At 35.5% G+C, this 20587-nt stretch overlaps 2 protein-coding genes and 1 non-coding gene across 3 annotated transcripts; 1 reads left to right on the plus strand and 2 right to left on the minus strand.

Annotated features, from left to right (window-relative positions):
- Nucleotides 1-844: 844 nt before the first annotated feature.
- Nucleotides 845-2990, plus strand: LOC114723692 (amidophosphoribosyltransferase, chloroplastic-like). Its single transcript, XM_028909919.1, has one exon. It carries the CDS (start codon nucleotides 1008-1010, stop codon nucleotides 2748-2750), a length of 1743 nt encoding a protein of 580 aa, XP_028765752.1. The 5' UTR covers nucleotides 845-1007; the 3' UTR covers nucleotides 2751-2990.
- A 750-nt stretch (nucleotides 2991-3740) lies between these two features.
- On the minus strand, nucleotides 3741-3824 carry TRNAL-CAA (transfer RNA leucine (anticodon CAA)). The gene has a single exon. It is a non-coding gene; the product is annotated as a tRNA-Leu (tRNA).
- Nucleotides 3825-4674: 850 nt separating this feature from the next.
- LOC114723691 (uncharacterized) lies at nucleotides 4675-8917 on the minus strand. The gene is made up of 5 exons (XM_028909918.1): nucleotides 8633-8917; nucleotides 7094-8487; nucleotides 6886-7018; nucleotides 6708-6792; nucleotides 4675-5256 (listed from the first exon to the last, which is right to left on the minus strand). The coding sequence occupies exons 2-5, from the start codon at nucleotides 8377-8379 to the stop codon at nucleotides 5018-5020; spliced, it is 1743 nt and encodes a 580-aa protein (XP_028765751.1). The 5' UTR covers nucleotides 8380-8487; nucleotides 8633-8917; the 3' UTR covers nucleotides 4675-5017.
- Between the last annotated feature and the right edge of the window lie 11670 nt (nucleotides 8918-20587).

A 20587-nucleotide genomic window follows, 5' to 3' on the forward strand; every position in this document is an offset into this window, starting at 1 on the left:
TATTTCTTTTTAATATTAAATAAACTTCAAGGTGGAGCAATTAGCCTAATTTTGTGCCACTTGTGAGGATATGTCCAATGAGCAATGTTCGTTCGGAGATGGGGTGACCACAAGAAGAAATTCACAAGCGAGACGGATGTTGATACCTCACAGCGCTCTGTGCTCCAAAAACAAAGAATCTGCGGATTCGAAGTTATCCCTTTGCTTGAGCTGCTTTTTCATTCCCTCTATTCATGTCCACCCTTTTTTCCATTCTAAATTCTCAATCAACCCTCCACGTAATTATCAGAATCAAATTTTATTGTTCCTTATTTTTCATGCAAAACGAATCATGCGATACCAGTGGCATTATTACTCTTCTAACCTCAAGTTGCAGCAAGGGGGGACCACCGCGGCTGTCGATCTTTGACCGGCTCACTACAATTAAAATATAATTAAATACATTGACCGACCTGGGCTCAATATTTTCCAAGATTATGGTCAAATTACGGAACTTTTAAGTAGTTTATGTAGTATAAGATTCTTTTTTCCTAAAAAAATAGAGTGTAGATAGTCTTCCGTTATTAAGCTATATATAAAGATTTAATCAATTTTACCTGTTGAAGATACTCCTCGATCATCACTTTCCAGAATTTAAATATTTTTATATGTTTTTCATTATCAAAATTTAGATCCTATACTTCAAAATTTATCATTGTTATCCTCAAAAGATGAGTGTGCGATAAAATAAAAAAGATAAACAGGTTAAAATAAACTTTATCTTTATTATCGATATTACAATATCCTTAGTTTTGTACCGGAAAATAAAAGGGGATTGTGACGAAATTTCCAAAACTTCCGAGAGGGTGCCTTCCTGGTCGCTTTGAATTTTGCCAGTTTGAAACCCTGAACTTCCAACTCTTAAAACCTAGAAACGAACGAACTGTTTCATATCTATTGACTGCTCACGTCGTCCCTCCACCCCATCCTTCCTTTTTCCTATAGCAAGTCCGCTTCCTCGCTCTTCCATGGCTGCGGTTTCAAATTTCTCTGCTTTATCATCCTTCCTTCCAAAACCTTCCTCCTTCCCTGTCACCACGTCCACCGCCAACGCCAATGCTTGTTTCTGCGACAAAACCCTCCCAAAACCCATTCTTTCTCTCGCCGCCGCGGACACCCACAATACGTCTTTCACCGTTTCATCTAAAAACCCAATTTCCGATCTCCTTCGAGAGAATGAGCCACACCCAGAGCCTGAATCAGAATCCTTTTACTTCGACGATGATGACGACAAGCCCCGCGAGGAGTGTGGTGTGGTCGGTATATACGGTGATCCAGACGCGTCTCGTCTTTGCTATTTGGCCCTTCACGCACTTCAGCATCGTGGTCAAGAAGGTGCCGGAATCGTCGCTGTTCACGACAACGTCCTTCAATCGATGACTGGGGTAGGACTCGTTTCTGACGTTTTTAATGAACCTAAGCTGGATCAATTACCTGGAAATTTGGCCATTGGGCATGTTCGCTATTCAACCGCAGGCCAGTCGATGCTCAAGAATGTTCAGCCCTTCGTTGCAGGGTACCGATTTGGTTCTGTCGGTATTGCTCATAACGGTAATCTGGTCAATTATCGAACTTTAAGGGCCAAACTCGAAAACGATGGGTCGATTTTTAACACTAGTTCTGATACTGAGGTGGTGCTCCATCTCATTGCAACGTCAAAGCATAGGCCTTTCATATTGAGGATTGTTGATGCCTGCGAGCAGATTCAAGGGGCTTATTCTATTGTGTTTGTCACTGAGGATAAGCTTGTTGCAGTGAGGGATCCCCATGGATTCCGTCCTCTGGTTATGGGACGGAGAAGCAATGGAGCTGTAGTGTTTGCCTCGGAAACTTGTGCTCTTGATCTGATTGAAGCAACGTTTGAAAGAGAGGTGAACCCAGGTGAAGTTATAGTGGTGGACAAAAATGGGATTCAATCTTTCTGCTTAATGTCTCATCCAGAGCCCAAACAATGCATCTTTGAGCATATATACTTTGCCCTCCCAAACTCTGTGGTTTTCGGAAGATCAGTGTATGAATCTAGAAGAAAGTTTGGCGAAATTTTGGCAACTGAAAGCCCGGTTGACTGTGATGTTGTGATAGCAGTTCCTGATTCTGGTGTTGTGGCTGCACTTGGTTATGCTGAAAAGGCCGGCGTTCCTTTTCAACAAGGTTTAATCAGGTCTCACTATGTAGGAAGGACTTTCATTGAGCCATCCCAGAAGATCAGAGACTTTGGAGTGAAGCTGAAGCTTGCAACAGCTCGATCGGTGCTCGAAGGCAAGAGGGTTGTGGTGGTGGATGATTCAATTGTGAGAGGAACCACATCTTCCAAAATAGTGAGGATGTTAAAGGAAGCAGGGGCTAAAGAAGTTCACATGAGGATTGCTAGTCCACCAATCATAGGATCATGCTATTATGGAGTGGATACACCAAGTTCTGAGGAGTTGATCTCTAACAGGATGAGTACAGAGGAAGTGAGGGAGTTAATCGGATCAGATTCACTTGCTTTTCTCCCTCTCGATAGCTTGAAGAAGTTGTTAGGCACTGATTCTCCTAATTATTGCTATGCTTGCTTCTCTGGGAACTACCCTGTTGAACCCAAAGAGCTGAAAGTGAAGAGAGTTGGTGACTTTGTGGATGATGGCTTAAATGGGAGTTTGGAATCTATTGATGGAGGATGGATTCAAGCAAACCCAAGCCTTAAAGAGGCAAAGGTCGTTGGTCTTTGACTTGGGATTTTTGAAGTTTTACGATCCTCTCAAACTATAGAGCATTAGAACTACAGTGGTGTGTTTCAAATAATTCTTTTTTATTCTCAATGACCAGTGCTTGAAACTTGTTTTGGTCACAGCTTCAGTCTTGGATATCTCATCTAGAGTTTGAGTTATTTAGAATCTATGACGCTAAAGTAAGAACTCAGTTTTGGATCTGATTTTATGTTTTAAAATATACTCGCACTATTGTCTCCACTTTTGGATCTTGTCTCCAACTTGGAGTTCATGGTAATAATGATCTTAACGTGGCTGTTCTCAACCCTAACCCGTTTTGATGAACAAGTTGTCTGATGAACTTTGAACATACAATCCCTTATAAATCAATCAAATCTCCTACCAGAGCCACAATTCTCAACATATTAACAATCGTCTTGAGCAATTTCTACCTCCTTTCTCTTTCTAATATTTAAATTCATACTTTAAAATCCCGTTTGGTACGAAGTATTAAAAACGAGGAATAGAGATTGTGATTGCAATTGAAAAAAATTATTAAAATAGTATTTAACATGAGTAATTACTTGTTTATATAGATTAGGTAAACTTATAGAGGTGGGATTGGGAATATCACTTTCTCTTATGGTATTTTTCAATACCACATATATGGTTTGGCTAATCCCACATACTAAAGAATTCTTATATTAAACACTTTTTAGTAGATATTCTCAATCTAAATTTCAATCCCTATGCCTAATTTTTAATGCTTCCTACCAAATGGGACTTAAAGTTTATGCGATCCCTATGATTTTTCAGAAAAGGAATAAAGGGAATTGTCATGGTGAATTAGAACGCCATTATATGTAGTTTTGGTTTTTGGATCACATAGCCAATTATGTTATATGAAAACAGAAATATATGATACAGTTTTGAAAGTACAGGAAATAATGTGTTTATATGTTTTGCTGGGTTATTTCGGTGCAATAGGGTTCTGTTGGAGTGGAGCCAAAATGTCAAAAGTGGGATTTGAACCCACGCCCTCTCACGAGGACCAGAACTTGAGTCTGGCGCCTTAGACCACTCGGCCATCCTGACTTTTGTGCTCGTGAGGGAAGTAAGGCAATTCATAACATATAAAAAATCTCACAATAAACACAATCAAATGAACGGCCATCGTATTGTTGAGAAAGCTCTCTCTCTCTCCCCCGTTTTTTTTTTTTCATTTTTATTTTTTACCCCAAACAAAAAGGCTCTCTTTCAAGTTGCATTAATTTCGCCTCTGACAAACATCATCTCCCATCCTCGTCAAAAGGAAAAAAAATCCAAAAAGGGCAACTCGCCACTGTTTCTGCAACCATTAAACCAGTTTATACCTCCATGAGTTCACCTCACACTTCGTTTCTTCCTCTAATCGACAATTGTCTAACCCAGTCTGCCCCTCCTTATCACAATTCATCCAAATCCAACATTGACATTGGTATTGACTATTGATTTCTTCGTCGCCTTTTACCACCGAATTGGCCAGCAGCATTTCTAGGGCTGTGGATTTATTCTCAAGGTAACATTTTCAGCACAAAGAGGATAAGAATCTTGACATTTTACGCCCCATCTTCATTTTTTTATCCACAACCGTATTCGATTGCGGAGCACCGTTTTGGCAAAATATTATAATACCCTCAGCTCCCATAAATCCTAGCATTGACTTTAATGGACACCCATGGGTCCGTGCCAATGGCTGAACCAGTGAACCCACTACATATGAATACATAAGCCAAGGTTGCTTGATTGTGCCCTCCCATTAGGAGACCAAATCCATGCAAGAATTCTGTCCTCCAGTTTTGGTTATATTTCAGGGCTTTGACCCTCTAGCATACCCCAGAAAAGGGGGCAGTTAATACAGGAATTTATTTTAAAAATTACAGCAGAACACTAATCAGCGGAGCCATTCGGGAATGATCATTCCTTTACAAGAACAGTTTATACACTGCTTTAACCAATAATACGTCAATACTATAAAACAAATTATGTCCAAAGAAATGTTTACAATTTAACATATCTACTTAAATTAAATATAAACTGTAACTTATAGATAATACTGGAATTAGGACTTGTATATATATGACTTCAAACCATGGTCCGAGCTGGACAGGCAAAGCAGATCGAACTTTATGAACATCATAACTTAAGAGAATTCCCGTAAAAAGCAAAAACTATGAATAAATGCAATGAAATGATGTTAAATTTTCAGAGCCACCAGAACCATTCAGCTGCAAAACAGTCTTCACAACCTAGTGTTTTGAGTCAATCTTCGAGGCAGCACTACTGTTCTGTTGATGTTGATGCTGCTGCTGTTGCTGCATCTGAACGTTTGGTTGGCATGCCTGTGATTGCTGCCTCTGCGATTGGAACATCTGAGGGTTGATAGAATGCTGCGAGATCATGCAGCCTGAACCATGAGATTCACCATTCAACTCAGCTGTGGCGAGTTTGAGTCGTTGAACCTCAGCAGTTAGAGCTTCATTTAGTGCTGAGATCAGATTACAATAGCGACAGCAGTCAGTTCAAACTATAAAGCAATCGCTCAATTCAGATAATAGAGAAAATAGCAAACACATAATCACTACAAAAATTGCGAAGAAGACAAAGAACTTCCAGAAATATGGAAATTGTATGACAAGACAGATGAGCCGGCAGGCTTCTGAGGAAAAGAGCTAGACTATCTGAGCGGAAGATTGATCGAATGCAACAACATTACCTTCTATGGAATGCTTTTAATCACTTTACATTAAGAGCCTATGTGAAAAGGAACATAGGCAGTAAAATGCAGCAGGACGGGTGTAAGAGCAGGTTAGGGCAAAAATAGCATGACAGATTGACGTTATAAGGGGATTGTGCGTCAATACTCTCTCTAAAACTACAAGCAATAAAGGAGTAACCGAGGTAAAGCAAGATGAGGATCACAAATGTATAACTTACGAGCTATCCATACCTCTTCAACAACACAACTTCAAGGCACAAGAAGAAAAGCTTTAGCAAGAAGTCCTTAAGAAGTCTTCAAGTTTTAAATTGGCAGACAACTGAGTGCAACTGGCCACTTTCATCACATATGTCCCAATTATTAAAATTCAATTGACGACAATATGAAGTTTTGTATTTCTTGAACCTTTTTAGGTTTTAACATTTATAGGACACGCTATACGATAAGGTGATCCATAACCATCACATTCCTTTCTCCCCTGGAAACAAAGAAGTCTCTTCAGAAGGAATATTTGCTTTCACATAACCATTTTGTCTTTTATTTAAAATAAAAAATAAAAAAAAAGGAGGCCTCACAACACCTTGTTTCAAAAGGAATATAATAAAAATGCCATACCACCTCAGAAATAATAACTGTTAATAAAGAAGAGCAGGTTGAATTTATCAACAGCTATTTGCATTTTTAATTTCTGCGCCTGATGACATAACCACCCACCCAAGATTATAGATCCCTACATGCAATATATCTGCCAGAGTTTATTATTAGCTAAAACAACAAGTTGACAACACAACAACATTTGCATCATGCCTCAAAGGACTACATGAGCATATCCCAATAATGACGATGCATCTTCAAGACAGTCCGATCGATAAGATCAGCACAAAAAATTATAGTTGACGAAATGTGAGTCACCAAAATAGAAGAGCTTCTATTACTCACAAGAAACAAAGCGTGAAAGCTGATAAAATCTTGAATAACATATACAAAAATGAATTCTAAATTTGAATGCAAACAACATCACCACAGTAGAATAGCATATGTTGCTTTTAATTTATGATGTTGATTATGACTAAACTAAAACAACATCTGCTTCTAAGCGCAATAGATTCTCAAGACTAACCTAAGAAAATTCCACTCTAAATAATTAATCACCCTAAGTATGCAACCTTTAAGAAAAAAAACAAATACTACGGGGAAAATTAAAAGGGGAACGGAAATACCATCTCGGAGTTTTGCCTGTTGTTCCATGGCTTGAAGGCGGAACTTCAACTCATTATTCTGGTTTGTGAGCCCCACGGAATCTCTCTGCGTTCAGATAAAGGAGAGGAAGTTAGACAACGCCCACAATTACCAAATGATATAACTATATGAATAATTAGTGCAAAAATATGTTCCTACCTGCAACAGGGTCAGCTGTGCAGATAGCGTGGTCGCTTCTGTCTGCAGCGTCTGAACCTTGTGTTCTAGTTCAGAAATGTATCGCATCTTCCGTTCTTTGGAACGTGCAGCTGATTGTCTATTTGCCAGAATCCTAAAATGAACCAAGCACAATTCATCAGAGACAAGTTGGAGTTAATGTCATTTGTCAGTGATTCAACGAAATTACCTTTTTGCCCGCTTAGGATCTGTTAAAGCAATCTCAGCAAGTTTTTCGTTGGCCATAATTTTCTTCAACTCAGGCCCACTAAATTCTCCATTTCCAAACTCCAAACTAAAGGCAGATGAATTACCATCAATTGAATTGGTAGGAGAAATCTGCCCAGGACGAGGACCTGGAGAAGGTGGCAGTTTAGGACAGTCATCATTGAAGTTTAGTTTTCCGATGAAACTATCCATTGAGACACTTCTGTAGTGTCTTGTGGTGGGTGCAATATCTCCTCCCGCACTCCTTTTCATCCCTTCCTTCATTTCATTCGAAGATTTGGTTCCCTGTCTTTGCATGTTGGCCCCAGTTTCGTTGACACTGCTTTCTGCTTCATTATCACTGCTGTCACCTCCATTTATCTTTGTTCCACTTGCTCTACTATCCAAATCATCGTGATTTTCATTACCATTTTTGTCATCAGTCCCCGAAGAGTTAAGTGCATCAATGTTATCCAAGTTCATGTATGCAGAGAAAAGATCATCCACAACTTCCCCTTCAGGGGATTTCTTCTCACCTGATCCCTCTATATTGTGGTCAACAATTCTGTCCCAACTTGTTTCCTTTTTAACTAATTGTGCAGACTTTGCTAAACCTCCACCTGAATTTTCTCTTCCAGACAGTGACCTATCTAATCCACCAGAACCCCTTAGTGGAATAAGAGGAGGCGAAGATTGCATTACAGTAGAAAACCCAAATGGAATATCACTGTTAGAGCGCCTATGTGCTTTACGCGGGGGTAAACTTTCTCCAACCCGTGAAGGATTACCCCTTGTAAAAGGTGAAGGTGGCAATAACGAATGCGAACTCACATCCCGATCCTCCATAGATACATCAGCCGAAGCTGGGTCTGACATGGAAGTTGAAGTGGAGTCTCGAAAAGGAGAAGGGCTTAAGGGAGGCAGAGAATCGAGCGAGAAAAACGGAGGCTGTGATAATGATCGCGAATGTGTAGGTCCTGGGCTAACATTTTGCTGTGACGCGGGTCTCGACACAGGGATCTGGGAATATGGAGAAATCGGTGGGATCTGGTGGGGATGTGATGGTGGTATGCCCACTCTTTTATTATTATTACTATCCCCGCCAAAAGTCTGCTGAAAATGCCGCGCGCGCATTTGTGAGGGGTTGAATTGGGGTACACTGAGTTGGTCCATACTTAAAGGTTGTTTCAGAATCGAAGATGATGAAGTTCCGAACGAGGATTGAAGATTATGCATCATGTCAGTGTGGGCTTCTTCAGTATCGCCCATTCTGCTTTCACAACTATGATATCGATTCACAAGTTGATGGCCCTGAACCCTAGTTCAACCAACTTCAGGTCTAGCCAAAAGGAATACGAGATACAGTAAATCAAAACCCTGAAAACAGCAGTAGTGCGCAAAATCAGAGACGAACAACCAGCACAAACACGCATTAATTAGCTTTTGACACTTAAAAGGGTGAGCATGTACCTATATCATTTTACCAAAATTATAGAAAGTAACAGAGCTTAAGAGAAGGTACCTAACAAATAATCTCCATTTAAACCGAGAAGCAAGTCAGCAATGTTGGACACGCAATTTGAACAATGAACTTGAGATTAAGATTTAAGACCCGCCATTAATAGTAGCATCCGTCCATAAATCCAGCTCTAGCTTTTAACTTTATCTGGCGGAAATGCCGAAGAAGCAGGCGCTTATCTCTCCAAAACTCGCTCACTCTCTCTCTTTCTGTCTCTCTCTGGATGAAGAGGAGGAGGAAGAAGAAGGAAGAAAATAAAAAAGAGCAATCTTTTCTCTCTCCTTTGGTTTCTCTCTCTACAGCGACGACGATGACTACTACTACACGGATATCATGACTACTACGCGTGAATTTAATATGAATTTCATTTCGCCGAATTTGCATTTGGTTCGCATTTCAATTTCATTCCGACCTCATTTGGCCATGTATGCGCCCTCGCGCGGTTTACTACTTTACTTGGATACCAATTAGAAAGCATATTTTTCTCAAATTACAGCATTATTGTGCCCATAATGAAATCTTTAATTGACAGTTTGACACAGATGGTAACTGACTAACTGTGCCGCTTCCACGCGCCTACTAGACCCGTATAAGGAAATCGCCAACCACTTTTTTTTTTTTTTTTAACTACTTTTATTTATATCTCGCCATTGTATTTCCCCTGGGCCGGCCAGACTTTTCATTTTTTTCAAAAAGAAAAAAGGTTTGACTGTAATTAATACTGCTACTAGTTCCGATCCTCAGTGTAGTTTAATTTTTATTTTAATTTTAAATATAAGATTTTAATCTTTTTTTTCATATTTATATATTTTTTCTGAAGATAGTACTTCTAATAATGATGGTTTTAATTAATACACTTGATTAGCAAGGATATTTTAAAAAAAATAACACCTATTTATTACAAATAACTAGTTTAACTTATTTTCTTAATCGTCTCAGATTAGTAAATTAACTTTTATAATTAGAACCAGAGATAACATTACATATCTTTTGTTTAGGTAGTTTTAAAAAAAAAATTAAATCTCAATCGTTAAAATATTAATCTAAAGACTATAAAAAAGAAAAGGAGGAAAGAAGGAGAAAAAAGAAGAGGAAAGATTTCAAACCGTTTTTATCTCAAAATTTTTGCCTAGAGGCGGCCATTTAAAAAAAAAAAAAAGCTTAATATCATTCCAGTTTATGGATAGCCAAATGGACGTTTGTTATGTGACTTTATGCCACATATGACTTCGATGAGCAGTAGTGTGCCCTTTTTCTTTAATCATTTTTCTTTGAAAATTTTTGCAAAAGAACAAGAAATATTATCTTGAAGGTATTAAAAAAAAAAGGGTATCATCCAAATTTAACAGCAAAATGAATAAAAAGCATATGGCAGCCTGATGAATATACAAAACGAAGTATATGACAAAGACGATCGATGTCTCACCCAACCCTTATTATTAATCCACTCCCTTTCCCTCTCCACATCACTGCAAATAACTTGAATTCATCAAAGTCAAACATGAATAATAATGTCCATCTCTTGCAATTTAACTCATCTAATTAATAAAATTTTGTATGCAATTCTAAGGGGTGTTTGTATAGAAACCAAATTATGGTTTCAGAAGTACTTTTACAGTTTACGAAATAAATATGTGGAGGAGTTTGTCTTATTTTACGAAAAAGTGTTTTTGAAACCATGGCTTGGAAGTTGCCAAACACCCCTTCTGGCATTACAGCGACTATTGTGAGCAAAGTATCATGAGAGATTGCCTGGCAAGAAAGCATGTGGTGCGTCTTCATCGATCTTTCATGTGCTTTTTTTTTTTTTTCAGTCCATTGTCAAACTTGGGTGATATTATTCATTCTATATCATTTTCAAGGCAGTATTATTCTTTTGTGAAAATTCTTACAGCACAAAATGATCCCAAAAAAAAAAAAATAGCGTAGCCATAGTCAACTGCAATCATTTGTGGCATAAGGTCTAACATGGCATGCAAACATTTATTTGGTCATCATTAAAGTCGGGTAACATTGCTCTTGTTTCAGCACTCTCAAGGTGACACACCCAATAAAAGTTTCGGATATTTAACAAAAACTCTTGAGATGAAATTAAACCTCAATTGAGATAAAATTATTAAGTGCCACGACTAATCTAACTTCAGGTTTTGACTGGTGGTTAAGTAAATTGTCCTCTCATGATATGCTTATAGATAATTGAGTATGGTGATGAATTGATGTTTTTGAGTTTTTTTTTTCCTTGTTATGTGCTTTGATGTGGAATTCTGTGACCGGAGTTTTCTTTTTTTTGGCTGTATTTGCTATACCAGAATAGTTTATAGTTTTGTGGACAAGTGGATTATGATTTACTAAATTATCTACTCTCCCAGTCTTAAATATAAAAATTATTTTATAATACAATTTGTACTACAAAATAAGTTTTATATTTAAAACCGGAAGAGTATTAAGTATTGTTGTCTCAACATAGCATAAAAGCCTCAGGACAAAAAGGGTGAAAAAGAAGTTAAATAAAATACATAGTCCCCAAATGTTGAAGCTTTAATGGCTTTGTTCGAATTTGATAATGTGAAGGGGAAAAAAAATGCTTGTTGCCTCTTCATATGAGAGGAGTTGCCGTTAGCCCAACGTATAATGTAAATAATGTTTGCGGGACTCTATCTTCCCCGCCTAAGACGAGGGGTAGAGATTTGGGAATAAGGAGTTAGGTATCGAAATTTATATATTGAAAACATTCCCTAAGTTTAATTAAGAAATAAAGAGAAGAGATAATGATAATTAAGATAGTCATGTGTTGAGAGGAGCTTAATTTGGGAAATGTGAAACTTGAATTTGAAGGCATTGGTATAGAGTCGGAGAGAGGAATAAAATAAAGTGAGATAAAATGAGGACGGCCCCATTTAATAGCATTTCCTTATTGCTTCCCACATACTCTATATAGATAGTCCCATGTGTTAGTTGCAATCTTCTTCCCTACCATAAATTACACTATACTCCATTTGGCATACAAGAATTGGCAGTGCAGAAAGTGAATTAAGGCAAGTATTTTATGCAGATATCAGAATTTTATTAAAAAAAATAAAAAGGCAAAAGAGTTGAATCTACTTCAAAAAACTTAGCTCAACCTCTTTATACTACCTCCGGTCTTCAATATAAAATCCTGTTTGACTTTTATTTTGATCCTAAATATAAGACCTCAATCCACTTTGTCTCTTATATTTATATATATATATATATATTTTAAAGTAGCCTTTCTAATAAGTATATTTTTAGTCAATACACTTGATTAGCAAAGATATTTTAGGAAAGACAATACCTATTTAGAACAAATAACTAACTCAACTCACTTTCTTAATCTTCTCAAATTAGTCAACTGATTCTTATAATTAGGACCGGAGGTAGTATTTATTATATGAAGTTTTCCAATTACACATGACCACATGTCATTTTTTATTTCATGTGAATTTATAATTAAATACTGGTATTTTTAAAATAAGATATATGATCATATATAATTGAAAAACTTGATATGAGAGATATAAAAAACTTGATATAAGTATTGTTGAAAGCCAAGGGAAGCACCTAGTCCTTATGTCACTATTGGATAGATAAAAAATATTTATAAAAAATGAAAGAGTTTTGTTATTTAAAAAAAAAAAAAGTTTGAAACACGCACATGCACGAGACGCATTACGCGAAGAGAGGACGGGAAGAAATAATTAGAAGTTATGATCGAGAAGAAAAATGAAAATAAGAGTTGATGTGTTTTTTTGTTTTTTGGAAATTTCGTCAACACCTAATTCGTCTTCTTTTTGGTATATTGACATGACATTTATAACAAAATAAATGTTATTGATAACGGATGTTTTTATGAGAAGCTAATTTAGGAAAAGCTAAGAATAGGTGGGAGATTAAATTGAAAATACAGTTTTATGAATATTTAACTTTAAAATATTTTTCCCTGACATGTTGACTAAAAAATAATACACCAAAACTAAATTTAAATCATTTTACATGTAGGGAATCGAAATAAAATGTTTGATATTTTCTTTTTGATGCATCGTATAATGGATTGGTAACTCTTGATTTTGATATTGGAATATTTATTTCCCTAATTGTGTGACCTGATCAAAATTCATATTATAGTTAAGGATCCAAACGGACTTTTAGCTTGACAAAAATTATATATATATTTATGGGGTGTTTTTCCAATCATCTAAATCCTAACCCTGTTAGTTTAATTAACAAACAAACTTTACAATTGAAATTTTAAATATTAACAAAACATTTCCAAATGCTAATTTATACTTCACACTAATAAATTAGAAGACCGAAAAGATATTTATAAAAATTAAAATAATAAAACCAAAATTTTATATAAAATTTAAAAATAAATGTGCATTTTTGTTAATGTCATGTGACTTGTGGGAAAAAAATTGCATCATGCATACACGGAAGGGCCAAGAAAGCACATAAATAGAAAAAGCCTCAGCATATACAGTTCCGATCCATTGCCATCCCTCTTAAGTGAATCATCAACGTGGATGCCATCATTGTCCGTTCAAATAAATATCTGTAGAAATGATCCTTCGCACCCACAAGATCTACGACCACATAATTACATAAAAAATAAATGTGCATATATAATTTAAAAAATATTTGAAACATATATAAATATAGCCCGTGTGAACTCGCCCCGGCCTTTATATGGATTAAGCAAACACGTAATAGTACCTCCGGTCTTAATTTAACTAATTTAAGGAGATTAAGGAAAAAAGTTAAGTTAGTTATTTATCATAAATAGGTGTTGTCTTTCCTAAAATATTCTTACTAATTAAGTATATTGGCTAGTACTATCATTATTAGAAGGACTATCTTGGGAAAAAAATATAAATATTAGAAACAAAGTGGATTGGGGTCTTATATCTAGGATCAAAATAAAAGTTAAACGAGGTCTTATATTAAGGACCGGAAGTAGTATAGTTTAACTGATTTTTTATTATATATTTTCTTCATGAACTTGGATAAATGTACAATTTTTCATTTGTTGTATACGTACAAGTTTTGACATTTGACTTCTACCCATGCACTAACTCACTCTTATAACTCCTAATATTCATAAAGGTACAATTATATTTAAGTCATTGTCATATATTCACTGTCATGCTAAAACAAAAGTTAAATATCTCCGTATATAAATGACGCAGATACTAGGAAAATGACTTTAATATGTCTCTTATTTGTCATAAATAATAATAGTAGTAATAGTAATAATAAGAGTATTTCAGTTGAATCTTTGAATGTAAACGTTGTTAACTAAACATTGGTATTTTTTGCAATATTTTCACGATGAATTAAAAAGTGAATTAAATAAAGCACATAATGCTAATTAGGTGATGAGGGTAAGATAGCGTTAATAGTAATAGTGTTTAAACCTTATTCGTGTACCAAAAGAAAACAATGATGATTACATAATAAGACTGGATTGGACAAAACTTTACGAATTTATTTGTTTTTCATTAATAATATAAGTTCCCTTCTGATGAGAGTATTCCTGCTGTACATATAATTTCTCATGATCATTAAATTGGTTAGTATTTCATGGCCAGAATGTGATGCATGCGCTCAGACAATAAATATATTTGATCAGTTTATTTTTCGTGGATTATTTTTTTTACCCTTTTCGAATTTGATGTTATGTCATGTGAGAACATCTGACGTCTTATAGTTTATTAGCGAAATAACAAATCAAGGGCTAGTAAGAGAAATATTGATATAAACTGGAAATTGGAACATACGAGTATATATTTTATTGCCAATTTGATTTTAAAAAAAGGATAAATTTTAGAAACGGGAAAGGGCTAAGGCGGGGTTATTCAAAACAACACAGCACGACGACAAATGAGGATTGAAAAAAGGTCAAGAAATTAACAGAGGAATCGGAGTAATGAATGGGGTTATGAGATGACAAAGTTTGATTTTGGAGTGCGGCGCAAGGAACAATGAAAAGAGCAGGAGCCTACGTTGACGTTAACGTTAATGTTAAATTGTTAATGCCGATGTGGTTTGTTTGGAGGGAGAAATAATGATGGCGGTGAAGGAAAAGGAAGGGGAAATTTGGGGTCCATGTGGGGTTGAAAATGAGAAGGGACAAGTCACATCTCCCACGAAAATACAAAAAGGAGAGAGGAAAAAATATGTTCGAGGGCATAGTCTAAAGTTGATCAATCTTCATCTTCACCTCTTTATTTTTCCATTTTGGAATTGGTCAACCCCATTGTCGGCACCAGTTACTCAAATCACCTTCGTTATCAAGTATTATAACCCCCTTCCCCACGGTGCCGTTTTAAAAATGCCAAAGAAATATCAAGATGAATGTCATAAATTAATCTTATATTGAGAGTCTTGCAAGTTAGAATTTGTGAGTTTCACGTTCATGAGGAGCAATTTTAGTCATGGTTGACACCATTATTACAGCAGATCCAACGTTGTATTGTTCTGAGCCATCATGGTCATCCAGATATAATTAATGCTGTAATTCCAGCATGTGTCCCTACTTTTCTTGTTATTTATTTACTACATCTGATCATAATAAACGGGATCTTATTTACTACCACGCTGTCTGTTTTGAATTTACCGGAACAATAATACTCCCTCCGTTCCTTATTATAAGAGACGAATAACCGAATTACGTTGATAAAAAAAACAGTTAAAATTAGTTAAGAACAATCAATGTGTAAAAAGTATAATTTCTTTTCCAAAAATACCCTCATTAATAAGGAGAGAGAACATGAGAGAGAATAATAGTAAATTATTAAAAGAAAGAGAAATGGGAAGGAGAGAGAGTGTGAGTTAGAGACAATAAATATGGGTAAAATAGGAAATCAACACAAAAAAGTAGAGACAATTTTTAAGTGTCTCTTATATATAGGAACATGCCATAAGCATCAAATGTCTCTTATAATAAGGAACGGAGGGAGTATGTCTTAGACATCATTATTTTTTGCCCGTATTTTTTATAGCAAGTCATATGTAGCATTATTGTTATATGTGACAACGAGAGAGTCTAATCTCAAAAACCTAGCCTATTAAAAAAAAGTCCTTTGAATTTATAAACCTCATGACATTTGTGAGATTTCCTAATAGGGAACTTGTAACCAAGGAACAAAAAACCGGATCGGGAATTAAACCGGTCGAGGCAGTGAGTCAAGGGTTACTGGTCAGATCGGGGTCGGACCGAGGTCGGACCGGTCATATTAAAATAATATAATTCAATTTCACCATATATCGTATGTATCAATGGATATGGTCTGGAATTTTCAAATCAAAAAATTACCCTCATAAAGATCAAATTCTCTTTAGACCTATAAAATTCACCTTCACGATAGGATATCATACACAATAATTTTTATATCCAGAATCAATTCAATTCAATCCAATGAAACAAAATCTATATTATTTCAGCAAAAAAAAAAAATCATCAACTACTTTTCCCTCCTACTTCAAGTGTTCAGAGATTAAAATAAAATTTTCATCTCCTGAATCCTTCCTTCCCAAACCGTTCGACAGCCAGAGAGAAAGAAGGAACAAAGGCACTTGTTTAATCCGAAGAACACAATCTACCTAAAAGGGAACAGTTTCTAGCTTACCCAAAACTCAATGCACCGAAGGGCGAAGGGACAATGTCGATTGGGATTTGAGGGAGTCCTGCAACTTTTGATTCTGCTTTTGCCTTCTACGAACTGCGAATGCGAGAGGCGAGAGACTTGCGAGTTCAGAGCCTTAGACTTTTGGTTCTACCTTCTGCAATGGGAGTGGCGAAGGCGAAGCAGGAGGTGGTGACTGGTGAGGTTGAGGGAGACTCAAGCTTGTGATGACTGGTGGCGAAGGTGAAGCAAGGAGCGACTAAACAAGGAGCTCTACCATAGGCTGTGCTGTCAGCGACGCTAGGGAGCAGGGATTTTGGAGGAGTCGATCGCAATTTTGGTTTGAGGGAGGGAGAACAGGTGCGCGAGTAGAGGGGAGTCAGGGGAGGCCGAGAGCGAAGTAGGGATTGGGGAAGTCGCTGAACCAGGTAAGCCGAAAGGGAAGAAGAACCGAAACTAAAGAAGTTCCTTTTTTTTAAAACGACGTCGTTTGAGGGGTCTGGCTTGCCAAAAAAAATAAACCGGGCAACCCACTGAACCGGGTTACCCCGGTTTAATACCGGTTTTTTCCGGTTAAACCGGTTTTTTACCGGTTCATTAGACCACTGGTCCAACAAGTAAACCAGACCGGACTGCAAACTGGTTCACCGGTTTTCCGGTTGAATTGGCCGGTCCGGTCCGGTTTTTTTTTTCCTTGCTCGTAACACTATGATACCTATCACTCTTGCTCTTCTCGAGCCAACTTAAGCCATGCTTGTTTTCGTCGTCACCCTCTCGCTGATCAACAAATATACTGTATACAGAGGAAACATTCCCGTTTTTTCGACTCCTTTTTTTTTTCTTCTCTAACTATTCAAGCAAATAATACACGTATAAGTCTTAAAAGACAATATATAAATTAAATAATTTCAAAGTTCACATTTGAAATCCAAAGTTAAATATTCTTTTAGTTCTCATCTTCATCATCCAAAAAATCAAATATTCAACCATTCAGAAGTAGTAAGGAGGTGGTGTTATGTCAACAAATTTCATCAACTTCATTCTCATCAGCTACAAAAAAATATTTAATAAATTGTTCCATTTTCATATTAACTCGAAAATTAAATTAAAGGAGTGCCTGCCATGCGTTAAGCCTGTACAAAAAAGAAAATGAAAACGGGCTCACACTACATAGCGATAATAATATCTTAATTATTTTCACTCATTAACAAGGCATCACACCAGGACATCTTTCAACGTGATGATATATACTATTGTTTTATATTATTTGCAATGACCAAATTTTGCACCTGAATTTTTATACTGATTCCTAGCTATTACTACCATATTTTTCCTCGGCAAAGAAACTGTTTTTACTATATTTATCAATTAAAATTATAAAATATAATTCGTTCAAGACGCGTAAAAAATTAATGACTTACAAAGAATTATATTAAATTAACCATTTTATTGTTGAATAATTATATATTTAACGTGATTTAATGATAAAAAGGGATGGCATATAAATATTCTGACTGGGATTATGGACTTAATTACAATATATTAACATCGTTTAGTTGATAGATCTTGTGCTAAGGTTTGGCCTTTTAATTCCATAGAAGGGGGATGACGATCAAAATAAAGTATAGTACGAGAACCTCCCCTTAATCATTTTATTAAATTAAATGAGATAAGGACAGGGATTTTCCTTTTTTTAATTAAAAAAGGCCCCGCCCGGGCCCACCGAGATTCCAACTTCCATCATTCGCGGCCGAATGAACGTTGCGGATTGCAATAGCAGCAACTGCCACCAGATAATCAGATATACACGGCGCGAATAATAATTTTTTTTACATTTTTAATTTTTGAATTTCCGAGACAAGAAGAACAATTTAAAATTTAAAATTACCTCGTTGTAAAAATTTAAGAATCATACGCTATGTTTATAACCTTAAATAAGGATACTACATTAATATGTGAAATATTAAAATCACGAGTAATATAAAACACAAGAATATAGAAATGACATTTTGTCTAAGTTAGCAGTTATTTTTGTATAAATACAGAGTTCCTTTAAATTATATAAAAATTTTAGAGTCTGATAAACATAATACTTTTAAGTTTAAATTCTATTTTTATAAAGTATCTGATATCTGACATTATTAGTCAGGGTCAAGTGAGGCTTGAACAGAAATAAATCCCAAAAATATCTTTTGCTTTCACACACACATTAAATTCAAATTTTTTTCTATGCAACAATATTGAATTTTCATTTGAAAAATTGTCCCTGTGATTTAATTTGGACTTGAATTTGAATTATAATGTAATATTACGATATAATTTTAATTTTGAGAGTATACTAGAAAAGTTATATGTAAAATAACATAAAGAACATCCTAATACAATGCAATGTATACTCCGCTTGTCCTAAACATAAAACTGATTTGGTATTTTAAATTATATTACAAATTATGTTTTATATTTAAGACTGGAAGAGCATTATTCTAGAATTAATGAAATGAAATGTTATATTTATTTAATAGTCTGCCCACCGTCGTAAATTGAGAGATTTTTTTTATTGAACTTTGATCGTTAAAAGAAAAGTAATATTGCACCAGATTTAAGAAATTATGTGAAACATTTGAATTTGTTATAATTTTTTAACAAAATAATCAAGTATCATAAATCTCGTGATATGACTTGAGGATCCTTGTTAGCATCATGAAAAAAGCAACTGTTTTATAGCCGGAAAAAAAAAATCCTTCAATATTAATATGATAAATCATCTAGAAAGAATTACAATTAAATCTTATAAAAAAAAATTACAAAATAAGTCTCAGAGATTATCATTTTTTACTGTAAAACTTCTTATTACATACTGCTCAGTTGTTATTATGATTTTTTAGTAATTATTTTTTTCTGTAAAATCGATTGTAATTCTCCCAGTCATCTACTCTCACATTTTTTGTTGGGAAATGGGTCCCATGGGATCCGTGACGTTGGGGAGTTTGACTTAAATGGTCGTGGGCCTTTATGACCGCCACGTGTTGATGGAACGAGGCATTGCTTTACGCGCGCACGTGGCACCAGATTAGCGCCGAAGGCGGGAAGCGACGCGGAGCTTATCCAATTCCAATGTTTGCCCCCAAAGCACTTGTCAGAGTCTTAAATAAAAGCAATAGGCTCCTACGGGGCCCACCTCTCATGCCCAGGCCCGTTATTGCAAAAGCGAAAGCCCATTTTGTCATTTCCATCTCCATTCCGCAAATACGGCGTCGTCAAGTAACTCCAATGCATTATTATCTTCCCGTTCAGATGTTGTCAATTCAATTCTTTAATCTCCTCCACGCTTCACACAACAGATATATGATATTTGCATTTATAAGTTAATAATCGAGTTGGTTAGATATTCCTTTTTGTCTTGTTTATGATGGTATAATAATATGTGAATTGATGTATCTGTTCCATAAAATATTTTCTCTAATTCTATTTGCATTTTCACCCCCCACATGCGTGTGGCATTTAGTTAGGCAACTTTTCCCCCCCGAATGACAAGAAAATGGTATACGACTAAATAAAGAATAAAACATGTTTAAAAATGTGTTTTCAGCTATGTGTTATTGAAAAAAAATCAAAATTTGATCTTTAAAAAAATTAGAACATTCTGTTTTTGTTAGGTACATGTATCATTCTATTGAAAGTAATTCTATTTGAGATACTGTTGAGTGATAAACGTAAGTACTTTTTTCTAAAAAAAATTTGAATTTTCGTTTACCATGTTTTGAAGGAATAACTCCTTTATTTATAAATTAGAACATTTTTTGCTAAGGGTGATAACACTCACAATCTCATCAAAGATATTCATTGGAAGAAGATTCTTAATATGTTAAGTGGAAATGAAATTTGGAACATTAACTGTAAGGCAATATAAAGGATAACCTTCATGTATCCCTGCCCGAGAGAGGATTGAACAATCGTATGCCCATAAACTCAACTAATACATTGGGAATAAAGCCAAGTTATATGGCGACGCCTTCACTTTATTATGTTGAAAAACAAAGATTCTCTGAGATTTTATTTAGAAAAGAGGAACAGACAATATACACGCTCCTTATCACATAACATTTCGAGTTTGACATTTTAGCATTGCTCAAAAAAGGAACGTAATTTTTGGCTCTAAAGTTTTAAAGTAGGCAACGTGACTTACTTCTTGAGCTCAAGAAATTGATCGAAGACCTGTCATTTTGGATTTAAAATCTTGAAAAATTATTTGCCTTCAAATTCCTTGAGTTTTCTCACCTAGGTTTAATGACAATTAGACAAAGGACCCTAAAAG

Source organism: Neltuma alba, unplaced genomic scaffold, assembly GCF_004799145.2.
Source record: "Neltuma alba isolate B1F8T4 unplaced genomic scaffold, ASM479914v2 tig00012148_pilon, whole genome shotgun sequence".
In the NCBI taxonomy this organism is placed as follows: Eukaryota; Viridiplantae; Streptophyta; class Magnoliopsida; order Fabales; family Fabaceae; genus Neltuma; species Neltuma alba.

Bases quoted from the DNA above. Each gene is read 5' to 3' on its own strand.
- LOC114723692 (XM_028909919.1), top strand. From the start codon at position 1,008: ATGGCTGCGGTTTCAAATTTCTCTGCTTTATCATCCTTCCTTCCAAAA.
- LOC114723691 (XM_028909918.1), bottom strand. From the start codon at position 8,379: ATGGGCGATACTGAAGAAGCCCACACTGACATGATGCATAATCTTCAA. The intron at 6,793-6,885 runs GTAGGAACATAT...ATCTGAACGCAG, and splicing joins CACAGCTGACCCTGTTGCAG to AGAGATTCCGTGGGGCTCAC. The intron at 5,257-6,707 runs GTATTTCCGTTC...ATCTGATCTCAG, and splicing joins ACAGGCAAAACTCCGAGATG to CACTAAATGAAGCTCTAACT.